The sequence below is a fragment of the Watersipora subatra genome, chromosome 4 (assembly GCF_963576615.1).
Source record: "Watersipora subatra chromosome 4, tzWatSuba1.1, whole genome shotgun sequence".
NCBI lineage: Eukaryota > Metazoa > Bryozoa > Gymnolaemata > Cheilostomatida > Watersiporidae > Watersipora > Watersipora subatra.
In genome coordinates this window covers 7,722,625-7,735,429 of record NC_088711.1, presented here as the reverse complement: position 1 = coordinate 7,735,429, position 12,805 = coordinate 7,722,625, and the positions used below count along the sequence as shown (strand labels likewise).

General features: G+C 35.7%; 1 protein-coding gene across 1 annotated transcript; it reads left to right on the top strand.

The window, feature by feature from the left end:
• Positions 1 to 454: 454 nt before the first annotated feature.
• LOC137393875 (cell adhesion molecule DSCAM-like) lies at positions 455 to 12,176 on the top strand. Its single transcript, XM_068080587.1, has 13 exons — positions 455 to 485; positions 1,958 to 2,125; positions 3,039 to 3,158; positions 3,505 to 3,714; positions 3,960 to 4,149; positions 4,916 to 5,049; positions 6,414 to 6,654; positions 7,947 to 7,957; positions 8,293 to 8,494; positions 8,918 to 9,009; positions 9,750 to 10,037; positions 10,868 to 11,061; positions 12,099 to 12,176. Exons 1-13 carry the CDS (start codon positions 455 to 457, stop codon positions 12,174 to 12,176), a joined length of 1,959 nt encoding a protein of 652 aa, XP_067936688.1.
• Positions 12,177 to 12,805: the final 629 nt, after the last annotated feature.

Sequence of the window (12,805 nt, the reverse complement as noted above, 5' to 3'; positions counted from 1 at the left end):
TTGGTTTAGGAATCTGATTTTTTAATAATTATGCCGTTTATTCAGTCTACAGGTGTATTCTCTTAACTTGATAAGTGTACAATTGCTGGTTTTAGATTTTGTATTATCCTGGTGATCATTAAGGGCAAATCTCTTCTGACCTTTACAGCTTACGTCAATAGGCTTGTTTGAGTGTATGCATACTTATTTGTTGAATCTGGTATCATACAGCGCATCATGATCTCAAAAACTGCATAGAACGACAATATCTTGGGGTGTGTCCTCTTTTTCAACTTGTTTTTCTTGACTGTGTCAAGTAATACCCAGTTTAGCAAAGGCATTTGGTGTATCTATACCTTTTTGGAACAGATTTGCATTCAAAATGGTGCTTATTAGCTAATTACCACTGAAATGTTTGTTTAGAAAGTCGTTCGTCTTCTGAACATTTGATCATTTAGAGCAATCAGGTAACGCTATGACTCACTGCATCAGCACTGCCTCCCAAGGTAAGTTATTGTTTCAGTTTCTCACCAATTTTAAACGGTAAACCCCAGCTGTACTGCTAGTATAGATGATTTATCATTACAGATGGAACTACTCCAGATGAATATTTGCTACTACATGTATGTTTGTATCAGTCTTTATCTGCCGAGGCTAACTGCAATCTCTGTCTATCTGGATTCTACTGTGACCTTTAACTGTACACTGAAACCAATGGAGAATGACACTTTGATATGGGAACACACATCATATAACTTCAAGCTGCATAGAGTAGTTGGACTCGGTGAGTTATGTGTCTATTTATCTTTAAGAGCTTTACATATTGGATGTTTATTTTAACAAATGGGTAAACATTATGTAGAATGTGCTGTTTGGTAGAATTGTCTGCACGACGGCAATATTTCACTACATAATTGCCAGATACACTTTCAACACTTTTTTCATAAACAAATACATGTGTTAAAACTTCAATGACTTCAATTCTGGTACTTGTTTTTGTTCATCAGTGTTGTTATCTGCAGTTTGCGTAAGGTATGCAGTGCAGAGAATATATAGCAAGTACTAGCTGTGCCACGCGGCTTTGCCCGTGTAATAGAAGAGTTTTTGGACAGAAATTTAATTTGTATTTAACATAATTATAACAACATTTTCCATTCTAACTTTCAAAGTACATATCATGAGAGAAGTGTGTCGTGTAGTTGAAATAAATTAAGAGAAAAATAAAAACAACTGTAAAGGTTTTAAAACTTTGTCAAACAACTGTACCTTTCAAGCTAGTAGCCTGGCATATTGCCAATGGAAAACTCCACTAAGCTAGCTAATAAGGTTAGGCTTCCAATGAAGGTAAGCCATGACTTTGAGTCTGCATTGTTGTCCAGCTCAGCTGTTCTAATAATAGCTATAGCCGGAAAACCTACAGACGGATCCGCAGACGGACTTTGAGAAATATATATAGTGTATATAGAAGTGTGTGTAAGGACTTTTGTTTTTAGACTGTATAGCAGGTAAGTTTACATAAGGAGTGCAGCTTTCAGAATATATAGCGGGTAACTTCAGTCCTCAGAAGATATAGCAGGTAAGTTCAGTCCTCGGAATGTATAGCGGGTAAGATATGCTACTGCGAAACAAAACAGGTGTTATTAACTGACCAAAGGTGTTGCAAAGTCATCTGACCTAGTTGCCTTACTACAATGTACTACTACTTGTACTGTAATCAAATTTTGTACACTAAAATGAGAGTCAAATATTTTTATTATAATTAGTAATTTTTGTAAGAAGTGTTTTATCAAGCAAAAGTTTTACTATAGAGTTCAAAATTTTTATGATTGTGAGAAATTGTGACAAAATTATAAATGAAACTAATGATTAATGCTATAGTTGTTTTTGTTTTAGAAAACTGTGACTAAGCTGAGCCTTTGTTCTTACTTTCATCCACCTTATTTTTCTGTTTAGTAGTAAGTGTTGCTCTTGTGATTAGGAACCCAGAAGACTGGAATCTATGCTAGAAACCCACGGTATTCTATTACAAGGCTGAATAGTACCACATCCCTTACAATTGTTCGAGTTACCATTGGGGATGAAGGTTACTATAAATGCTCTCCATTTCGAGAAGAGAGACTGCAGATGTGGTCTCTCAGGGTTTACGGTAAGTTCAACCATAAAAAGTATGTATTTTGTACCAAAATACGCGTGAGAGATTATCTTACATGTTATATGTTTGATATAACATGTAAGATAGTGTAAGAAGGGTATCAGGCTGGCTTAGTGGTATCATCTTGGACTATCAACCATGGGGTTGGTGGTTCGAGCCCTGCTTAATACTAATCTGACAAAAAGCTCTCAGCAAGCTTTCAACCCTAAATTGCTGGGTCTTTTGGACCTAGACCTTAACTTGAAGACCCCGTGTACCACACTGACAATGTGGGCACGTTAAAGATCCGCCTCTGTCCTTCGCACATTGGACAAAGTGAAATGGTTACCTGGTTCTGTTAGACTGGACGTGTTGCAAAATGTATCCCTTCAGGTTAATCTGACAGTTTCAGAAGAAGCCCTTGATAAGTGTTAGGACCACCCAAGGTAGCTTATAAAAACCTAGTCCTGGTGGTGTGTTTCTCTACTAGAGAACACTACCAAGCATGATCACCCCATGACAGAAGCATGCCATTATATATATATGTTAGATATAATATTTTACTTTGTCCTGCTTGTTGTCAACATATGTTATTCTTAAGACACTCCTTGGCATGTGTCATAACTATTGGAATGACACTCCTTGACACGTGTCGTAACTATTGGAATGACACTCCTTGACACGTGTCGTAACTATTGGAATTGCTACTATACATTCTCAAACCCAAAATAACTTCAGCTCACAGCAGGTGGAGTGCTTCCAAGCGGCACTATGTTTTCGCGTTTAGTTAGTCCGGATAATAGACCTATTAACTATACAGCGTATTACTAACTGTTTAGTTAATAGGTCTATGGTGGGGATATGAAATGGCAACTAGTCATAGACACATAAAATGATATTAGTTGTGATTACGAATATTTTGTTTTAGTTTCACCAACAGAACCTGTTATAGTACAAGACTTTTATGCTGACGAAGGAGACATTTACACAATGGAGTGCAGAGTGCAAAGAGGGAAGCCAACTCCAGAATTCAGATGGTCAATCTATAGTGAGAATATTTTCACTTTTATTTAGCAAGCTAATTTAACGGCGCCCTCCCCCCCCCCCCCCCCCGCACAGGTAATACATAAATGGCAGGTTGATTGGCAAAATCAACTGAAGGCATATCTGCTGATGCTTCAAAGCTTCTTTGTTAGTCAGAATGCTTCATGTTTAGTTTTTTACAAAAAACTCTTTAGTACTGTTCCTTTTTCATTTTAAGTTTTCAAAAGTGACTTTTAACAATACTGCATTAAATTACTCATTAACTTGTTGGTAGTTTGCAATTCATAATTTTGATTCTACTCTTTTCATTTAAAAAATATTCAGTAGTAATGCTAATACTATGTCTACAGGTGTGGAGGGAAAAAGTCTAGACCTTACATATGCCTCTCAAGATAGCCTGATATCGATGAACAGCGATGAGACTGGCAATGCCTCTGCCCGACTTGGTGTCATAATCAGTAAAGAAATGCAAGGAGCATTCGTCACCTGCAACGCCTTCCAACCTGGACTAGAGGAGTATTACAATAAGACAACTCAGTCCTTGATTACCAATGCTAGGTGTACGTTCAATAGCTCATCAACTTCCTGATAATTCACCGGTTAGAATCTAAAATTTTTATTTAGAATGACTATAAAAATTCTTGAAAATATAAATTCAGTTTTAGTTTTTTAAGCTTTTATAAATATTACTTTACATGTATTTACTGATAACAATGGTAAGTGCATGGTTGAAAGGCTTACTAGGAATCAGTAATCTTGTTTTGTCTCATGACCACAGCAGAAACTTCTATTCTATAATGTTTAGACACACCATGCACTCCAGAGATTAACATCACAGACGTCCTCACCGAAGGTCAGGAGCACCTGGTGCGATGCATTGTGGGCTGCGCTGATCCTCCAGCCAACATTACTTGGTCAATAATCTTTAAATCTGGTGATGAACAAATGCTGAACAATTTGGTCGAGAGTCAATTTTATTCTGGAGTTTTCTACATGTAAGTGTATTAATTTCTGACATTTCTAACCTCAGTTTTTAGAATATCCAGATGTATTCAAGAGACACATACATGTATGTCAAACAGAAAATGTCCATCTTCTGTAGGCTTTTCATCTTGTCCACTTTTCACATTTTAAACAAAATTTTCTGTCATAATTAAAGGGGAATCATTGTAGCCTCATTTTTTACATGATTTGTTTGACCCTGTATAAATGGCTTTTTTAGTAAAAACATTTCAAAAACTATTAAATTATGTTTTGTGTATTTTCATTTGTTTGAAGAAGCTATAAACGACAGTATCTGTTTTATTTATAAGTTAAATCCAACTCTCGATAGCTTAAGGTCTGCTTTGAAAATGTGCAGCTATGTTTTGGAAACTTTGCAACCTGTTCACTGCATCGTAATTTTCAGCAAAGTTGGATAGCAGTTTGATTTGGTTATGATAACTTGACAACAAATATTACAATTAAGAATCGTCTTCTCTGGAAAAGAGCAGACCAACTTTTCATATTTATCTAACTCATATGTAGTAAACAGCACATGGTTTCCTTGCCACTAAGCTAAGACATGTCTAGTCAAGATCACAAAGCCTTTGCTCCTAAAATTATGCCCAGCCTCTGTATGCAGTGAGCTAAGCAGCCATTATACTCGATTTTTGAGGCAATGATCACACACTCAAGTATTCTAATAATCATTCAGTATGGCCACTCAATAGGCATGTTTCAAGTTAATCTATTATTGTTATTATCATATGCTTGTTGTAGAACAGAAAGTCAAGTCTATATACAGGCTACGAGAGAGATGCATGAAGGGTTACTACAATGCTCCGCAGTTAATGATGTTATACAGCGACAGTTGTTGTCTCCACCATCAGTTTCTGTTATCCTTGATGTGAACTGTATGTTTGTATGTTTAGTAATCATTGCATGTGCATCAGTGCATGTGCTTTCAAAAGTCACTATATTCAGGCTATTCTCAGTATCTATACTAGTTTTATAGATTTGATATTTAGCTTTGTATAGTGGGCTTTCTTAACACAGTAGGTGAGATCAGATGTCCTGAGTTGTTTACTCTTATATACACAGCAAAGATGAATATAGTTTGTAGAAAGGGTCAGAATGAAACTCTAAACAAGTAGTTAATTAAAACACATAGTCAAGTGTTTGTGCTTAGTTCTCAGACTGAGGTGTTTGTGTTAAATTAGAAATTTTTGTAAAAGGTGTTCCCTTTACAAATTAAGACTGCATGGTCTGTGCTGTTATGTAACACTCTTTGTATTTAATTGCTTTTAATTAGTAATTGCTGACAATTTGTTTATTGTACTAAGTAATCTCAAAAAAAGAAAAAGTGTTATCGCCACTTTCTTGTTGCAAAGCAAACAAACTGCATCTGATGATGCAACACGTCTTTCAAATGTTCAGGATGGTACAAAATTCAAAGATGAAGCGCCATAAAAATGTCTTAAAACGCTTTTTTATTAAACACCTCATAAAATGCACTTAGCGGAATAACATTTAAAAATTATCTGTACTAAGTTTTTTTGACTAAGAGCTTTGCGGAATTCCGTCTCATTGTTTTATGATTAAAACAAAGTAGCATAGCAAAAAGTTGAATGTAAATAACAAAGTTGAAAAATTAAATCCAAACCGATTCATTGATCTGGCAAGTTTAAGCAGAAATACACTTCAATTAACTCAAGACTACAGTAACTGAGAGGAAACGTGTTTATTTAACCATCTTTTTACTGGTAAAGACTGGAGAACACAACTCCTGGAAACTATGCTCGTCCTATAACTATAAGTACAACATTACTAATTCGGTTTTTTCTGTTTTGCTTGTCGCAGTTGCCAAATTATACTGTGTAGGCTATGAACGTGAATATTTCATGCTGATGATTGGCTAAAGAAGAGATCTTATATTTATCGCTCGTGAACTCTTTTCACATGTATCACTCGTTGAGTCACGAATGAAGCACCCGCTCGAATCTGAGCGTTTTAAAAGATGGCCTCATTCAAAGGCATATATCTCTGGACAGGTTTAGTCTACAAAGACAAAAATAACATCAAATTGTAGCTGATGTTTTAGCTTTTTATTGGTTTTAATTTCATTTGATCGATTTTTTTGACGCAACCACATCTTTAAAAGACGGCTTGCTAGATTGTATGGAAAATCATTCTATCAACAGCAAGTGTAACTGACTGCTATCAGAGTTTGTATCAATTAGTTGGCTTTATGCCTTTCTCCTTTTTGGCTATCTTACAGATTCTGAGCTTATCACAGCAACATCTTTTCTAGATAAGCCAGTAATGAAAATAGCTGGCAGTATACTGTACATCGAAGAAGGAGGCAGCCTGACGATATCCTGTCTGGTTGCTGATGCCAAGCCTTCGGTAAAGGCAATAAGTTGGCTGCATGAGTCAGCACCTGTCGACTTACAAAGAGCGTATTACAGCAGCAAGTATAACTTTTCAGCAGGGCAGCTCACAATATCCAATGTCAGCAGGTGCTCTGTTCCACCTTTCTTACATTGCTACAATATTTATTCTTTGTGCTAAATTTTAATAGTTCATATAAGATATCAAGCTATATAGCTAAAAATAGAGGCATAGAGGCTATAGGATAGGTTTAGCTATATATAGCTAACCTATGCAATAGTTGTATAGCATATTGCTATAGTTCAGCATATAGTTATAGGATTCAAGCAATATGATAGGTCTCTTGTCCCGTTTGATGAACACACTACACTCCTTTAGCTTAACTTCGCAAATTGAAAAGTCTTTTGCAGCTTTTTTACGACTGTCTTCAGTTTTCCTTTTTCCTTTTGTAGCAAGTCTTTCAGAGCCAGCAAATGCTTATACAAATTCTGAACTACCCTAATCTGAAAGCCCTAATCTCTAACAACAACCTTATTACAAAGTAAACATCAAAACAGTCAGAGAAGTGCATATTTCGAATTGAAAAGCAGTGCTTTCACCACCCTAATTATTTATGGTTAACGATGTACTACAATGCACTACAATGTACTTAATTATGATATGCTCTGATTGCATAAATGAAAAATTTAAGTTAGGAAGCAACAAAAGGCAGCCTTGCTGCGCAGCTACCTGTTTACCTCACTGGATCACTGGTTTACATGTTCTTTTGTGCTAAAGCACTGCCCATGACAACTCTTTTTTTCCATTTAATTTCATACTTTTGGAGTCGTCTGCTTATTGTGAGGATAGGCGAGCCAGTTCCCAAATGTCAACTGACTAAGTAGATAGCATGGGATATAATAGAAGTACACTAGTTTCCATGGCTGTATTAGCTATAGCATTTTATATACTAAATCCTTCGGCCTGTATTGTTTATCCACCAAGTCAAGTTATAGCAAAAGCCTGTGCTGAACTTACCCTGTTGCTATATACTAGCCTCTTTCAATATCGCCCGTTATGAGATGAGTGACTAGCGACTGGCAACTGTTAACCTTTCACTGTATAATGTTTCTACACAAACAAAAATTCAAAATTTGATTCAAGCTCCAAAATGGAATGAATTCAATGCAATTATATGAGACTGTATTATATGTACATGTATATGTGACTGTTTTAGGTCATGTTAAGGTACCATTGTTTTACCAATCTGTTTGATTTTTTAAGCTGATTGAAAATTTGTAAATTTTTGATGAGCCACTTTTTTGTATTATGCTTCTATTAAAAGTTTATTTAATGGCATCTTATTAGCTGTGTAATGATATATTAATCTCAGTGATAAAAATCATATATTTGAACTAAACAGATGTACACAATGTTGTAGGTCTGACGAAGGTAGGTGGCAGTGCCAAGGTTTAAATATGGTTGGTATGGCCAAGTCTGACGTCACAGTCGTACATGTAATGTGTAAGTAATTTACATTTTTTCAACTTTTACTGGATGAGCTCATCCTTTAACCTAGAAGATCATGCAGTCAGCTAGAAAACAGAGTAATGGACTTTAGTGCGCTAAACTAGTCAGTAGAACAGAAAGACACGAGTCTAGAGTTCCATTGCTCAGCTGGTAACTCTAACATTGAAATAAATACTATCTTACTCATGCAATGTGAAGCAAAGTACGAAACGGACACACCTAGTATTTATATATAAGTATACACTGTTTTGCTGCAGATAAGCCTGTTTGCATGGTAACCAAGGTTATGGAGTATCGAGCCCATCTAAGTGAAAATACAGAGGTATCCTGCAGTATCATGGCCAAACCTGCGGAGGTGCGGGTCTACTGGAGCAAGGACGGTTTTCCGCTCAACAGATCTTCAACGGTTAATAAGATTGGAGCATTCACTATTCTGTCTACAATTCAGTTAGAGCCCAGGTAGTGTAGCCGAAGAATAATTGTATATGCTCATGATGCCTCATCAAATATGAAGTATACGTGTATATATTTATCTATAATATTATATGTACTTAGTTGATACCGAAAATATCAATGTACGAGGGCCAACCAATAAATAAGGTAAGTGACCTGTTTGTAAATAATTCGTTCACCATAAAGTCGAGCCGGACAAGACGCAGGTTTACAGTTTGCTGGGTGACAGCGGAAAGCATACCTGCGCAAACAGACTTCATGATCACTAATTCAATCCCTTGCCTGTCTGAGGTACTTCTCTGACACTCTAGTTAGTTACAGAGATGTGTATCTTTAAGATAATTTAAAATAATAAAATGTTTCTATGCAAAAGCTAATAAAAAGACAAATATTTATACTGGCCCTGAAGCCTTGTTGTGTTTTTTGTAGGTCACAAAGTGACTACGGTGTCTATTATTGCTATGCAGAGAATGCTTATGGCTTACAAGAGACTCCATGCGTTATTCAACTCGGTTTACCAGGTAAGATGTCATATACAGCATGCATACATTGTACGTACTTGTAAATATACATATATACATTGTACGTACACGTAAATATACATCTATACATAGACTAAAACTTACTTGAAGTCAAAATTTTTTCACTTGAAATCTGTTTTGCATTGTCACTCGTCAGGTGTCTTTGTTCGAAATCAAAAGCATCTAGCAAGCGACACTGCGAAACAGATTTGTGGTGAAGAAAAATTTGACTTTTCAAGTAAGATTTAGTCTAAACAACTACTCCACTTATTACTTTTAGTGTCAAGTTCTTTTGCAGCTTTGAATTTTACTTTATCTTATTTACATGTATGCTTAGTCGTAAAAATACTGTTTCAACTATTTATACTTACATATTTATGTACCTATCGTGCATATCATGGCACCAACTTGCTCATATTCACACTGACTTATCAAAATGTTTGTTACACCTGATTGTTAACTGATTGTCTAAAACTCTATTGATCCACCATTTTTGGTCTCTAATAGGTTGTCTTCAGTAGTGATCACTTTCCATAAGAGAAAATCATACGTTTCTTGTTAGATTTTAATATATTTTTTGCTGAGATTTGGGCCACAACAATCCCGGCACAGACTCTAAATTTGCCTCTATCATATCTCTATCAGGTTCTCAATCACACAATGTTTCCTTTTGCTTTGTACACTTTTAACACATCTACAATGTATATCAAAATCATAAGGTATAGTGCTGATATTGTTAGGGCCTGCAGATGCACCAGCTGAATGTCATGTGACTTCCAGCGCCTTGCACAGCATGCTAGTAAGATGTACGTCTGAATCTGGCAGCGGTTCTGTCATCAGCTATAGCCTTAAGATGCAGCAGGAAGAGAGTTATTCCGTTATCGCTAATGAATCATTACCCGCGTTCAATGTTACTGGGTTAGAGGAGAACTCTACCTACACTTTCATAGTCTGTGCATCAAACTATGAATTCTGGTGGGAGGAAAAGTGCACTGAAGAGCTCTCGAGTGTGACAGCTGCAAGATACAGTGAGTCGCGTGTATACAGTGTGGATACAGTGTGGATACAGTGTGGATACAGTGTGCATACAATCGGGAAACAGTGAGTCATGTACATACAGTGTGCATACAGTGTGCATACAGTGTGCATACAGTGTGCATACAGTGTGCATACAGTGTTGAGATATCTTGAGATAATTGAGTTGCCGCAGAGACATATTTCTATACTAAACTATTTTGAAAAATTATTTATTTTTTATTATTTATAAATAAATAAAAAAATTTGAAAAATAAATTCTTGTGACTCGGTTTCATTTTTTCATGAATAAATAATCAAGTGGCATCAAATAATTTAATAAGAAAAATACTGAAGGTGATTATTTTATTAGTGCTTTCTTTAAATAACAAAATTATACATTGGTCTGCTAACAATAATTTGGTAAGAAATGTTTATTCCAATTTTTAACTAATGAATGAGATTGCCATATAAGTGTTAAAATGTTTGGCTATGTTAAATATTATCATTGAGTCTGACTTTGTGACACTTACATGTAAAAATTTATAAGTTTTTGTGCCGCACCTGTGAACAATTTAAGAATTTAAAAATTTTAAAGTTTGAAAATTTTACAATGAAAGTTAACATGTAAAAGAAAATGATTCCATAGCCTTTCTGGGCTGGACATACGCACTGACAGTGCTGTGTAACAAAACACAAAACTGACCACACGACAACCAATTTCAAATTGCTATATTTGGACGATTTTTTTCTAATCTTCTACGCCTTTAATAAGACTTACTCGAAGCTTGTTTATATGTACATACTACTTGCAATATGTTTCCACTTTCTAGTGCTTTTTTAGGGTTGAACGCTGGAGACTCGGCGCAGACATCTCCCTCGCCCAGTGCCGTGCAAGGGCTGACATCAGAGACGGTCTATATAATATTAGCTACACTCGGTGTATTCCTGGTGGTTGTGGCAGCGCTTATCACCGGCTGCTTGTGCTTTAGAAAATCCAAAAAATCTTCAAGTGTTGACAAAAGTGCTCAGAAAGATGTAAGTTTATATTTACTTTTAATCTGGAAAGAATGGGCGCTGAATGTCGTATTGAAAAAAAAGTTTTACAGCTTTTCTACCCAAGCTTTTCTTCAGCATTCAGCTAGTATCAGTAAAATTTATGTTCAACAGCAACACTCGTGTCTGCTGCTGGGTTTGGCAATTTAGTTTATAAATATTGTTTCGGAATCTTTGCTGCCTATAAAGCTAAGTTTTGTTTGAATAGCGATAATGACATCGCTTCAAAAACTGAATTTCATATTCTCTACCAGCCAATCAAATTAGAGCGAACTAGCACAGATTCGAAGGGAATTGTTGAATGACACCACAACTCCAGTATAAAAGATAGACTCTCCCTCAACAACAGTGTCACAAGAACTGGTAAGATATTTTTGAGAAATACTTTGTGGATATATATATAATGTATCATTTTAGGCTATCCAGTTTTGAATGAGAAAAGGATGGGTGATCAGAGCGAATACACTCATTGTACAAAACCATGATGATCTGAGGCTACTCATTTAATATAGTGGTCATCCTGCAAGTAATCTTCATTATCTGTTACGATATACCAGACATATTCCAAGCATTGAAGCCTTCATATGCTTTCTTCTTTAACCAGTTGGAAATATGTTAGTGTTTGTATGTTTTGATTTGTTAACAGTATAGTGTCAATATTTAGGCTGTTACTCACTGACCATGGAATGTTCTAGAAACTTCTAACACCAATCATACCTTAGCATTCAATTATTATACATTCTGAACAACACAACAGATTTCAAATATATTATACTTTTATTTATAAATACTTCAAAGAGGATATGAGATGTCATTCTGAAGTTTGTCTATCGCTGACGGCTGTTAGTTATTCTGCAACAGACAAGAGTTAGGGTATACTTTATACTTTTTGGTCATGTTTATTGATAGTTTGGTTGTTTATAAACATTTTTATAGACGTCATAAGACAACTTCAACGTTGCTCAGATGTTGGTACAATGTTGGTCAGAGCAATATTGTTGTGCTCTCTGTTATTACAGAGAATCGGAACCTGTTTGAGTTTATTTCTGCCTATTTACTCTCATCCTAACTTTTCTTTACCCGCACAATCCAGTTAATCTACCCTAAGGCTATTTCAGCAGAAGATAAGTAGATTTGCCTCAAATATTGACATGCTGAAAGTTTAACCTTTGATTTAGGCTCTTTAGATTTCAGATCTATCCAATAACATCTCTCGATACAATCATTTACAAGAAATACTTAGCTGCACATATGGTCTGGTTTAGTTTATTGCTCTATTTATATGCGCTAGCTTTGTAGTTAAATTGAATAGCCACAAAAGTTATGGCCCAAAAGTAAATACAGTAGAGGCTCCTACAACGTATACCTCCTATAACGTACATTCCAGATAACGTAAAAACATCCTGTAACATTTTTGTTTCCTACAACGTAAAAGATTCCATATAACGTAAAGTGTCAAGTCGGGCGAGTTTTCAAATTTGATCTGATTAGGCCTATTAGTTTATTTTGCCGCAATTGCAAGAGAAAAGACGCCTTCTGTATATCGTTATATATAAGGCTCGTGACATTCTAGTTCGTTGTTGTAAATCGTTAAACGTGTCAACAAAAAGGCGAGTAGGATTGCTGCGTATCGTTGATAAATACAAAGGCGATCAATTGGTTCAGGTGTTACAGCGTCGGTCTACCAGTCTTAATGTCACCAGTTGGAGTATCGTCGAAAAATTAT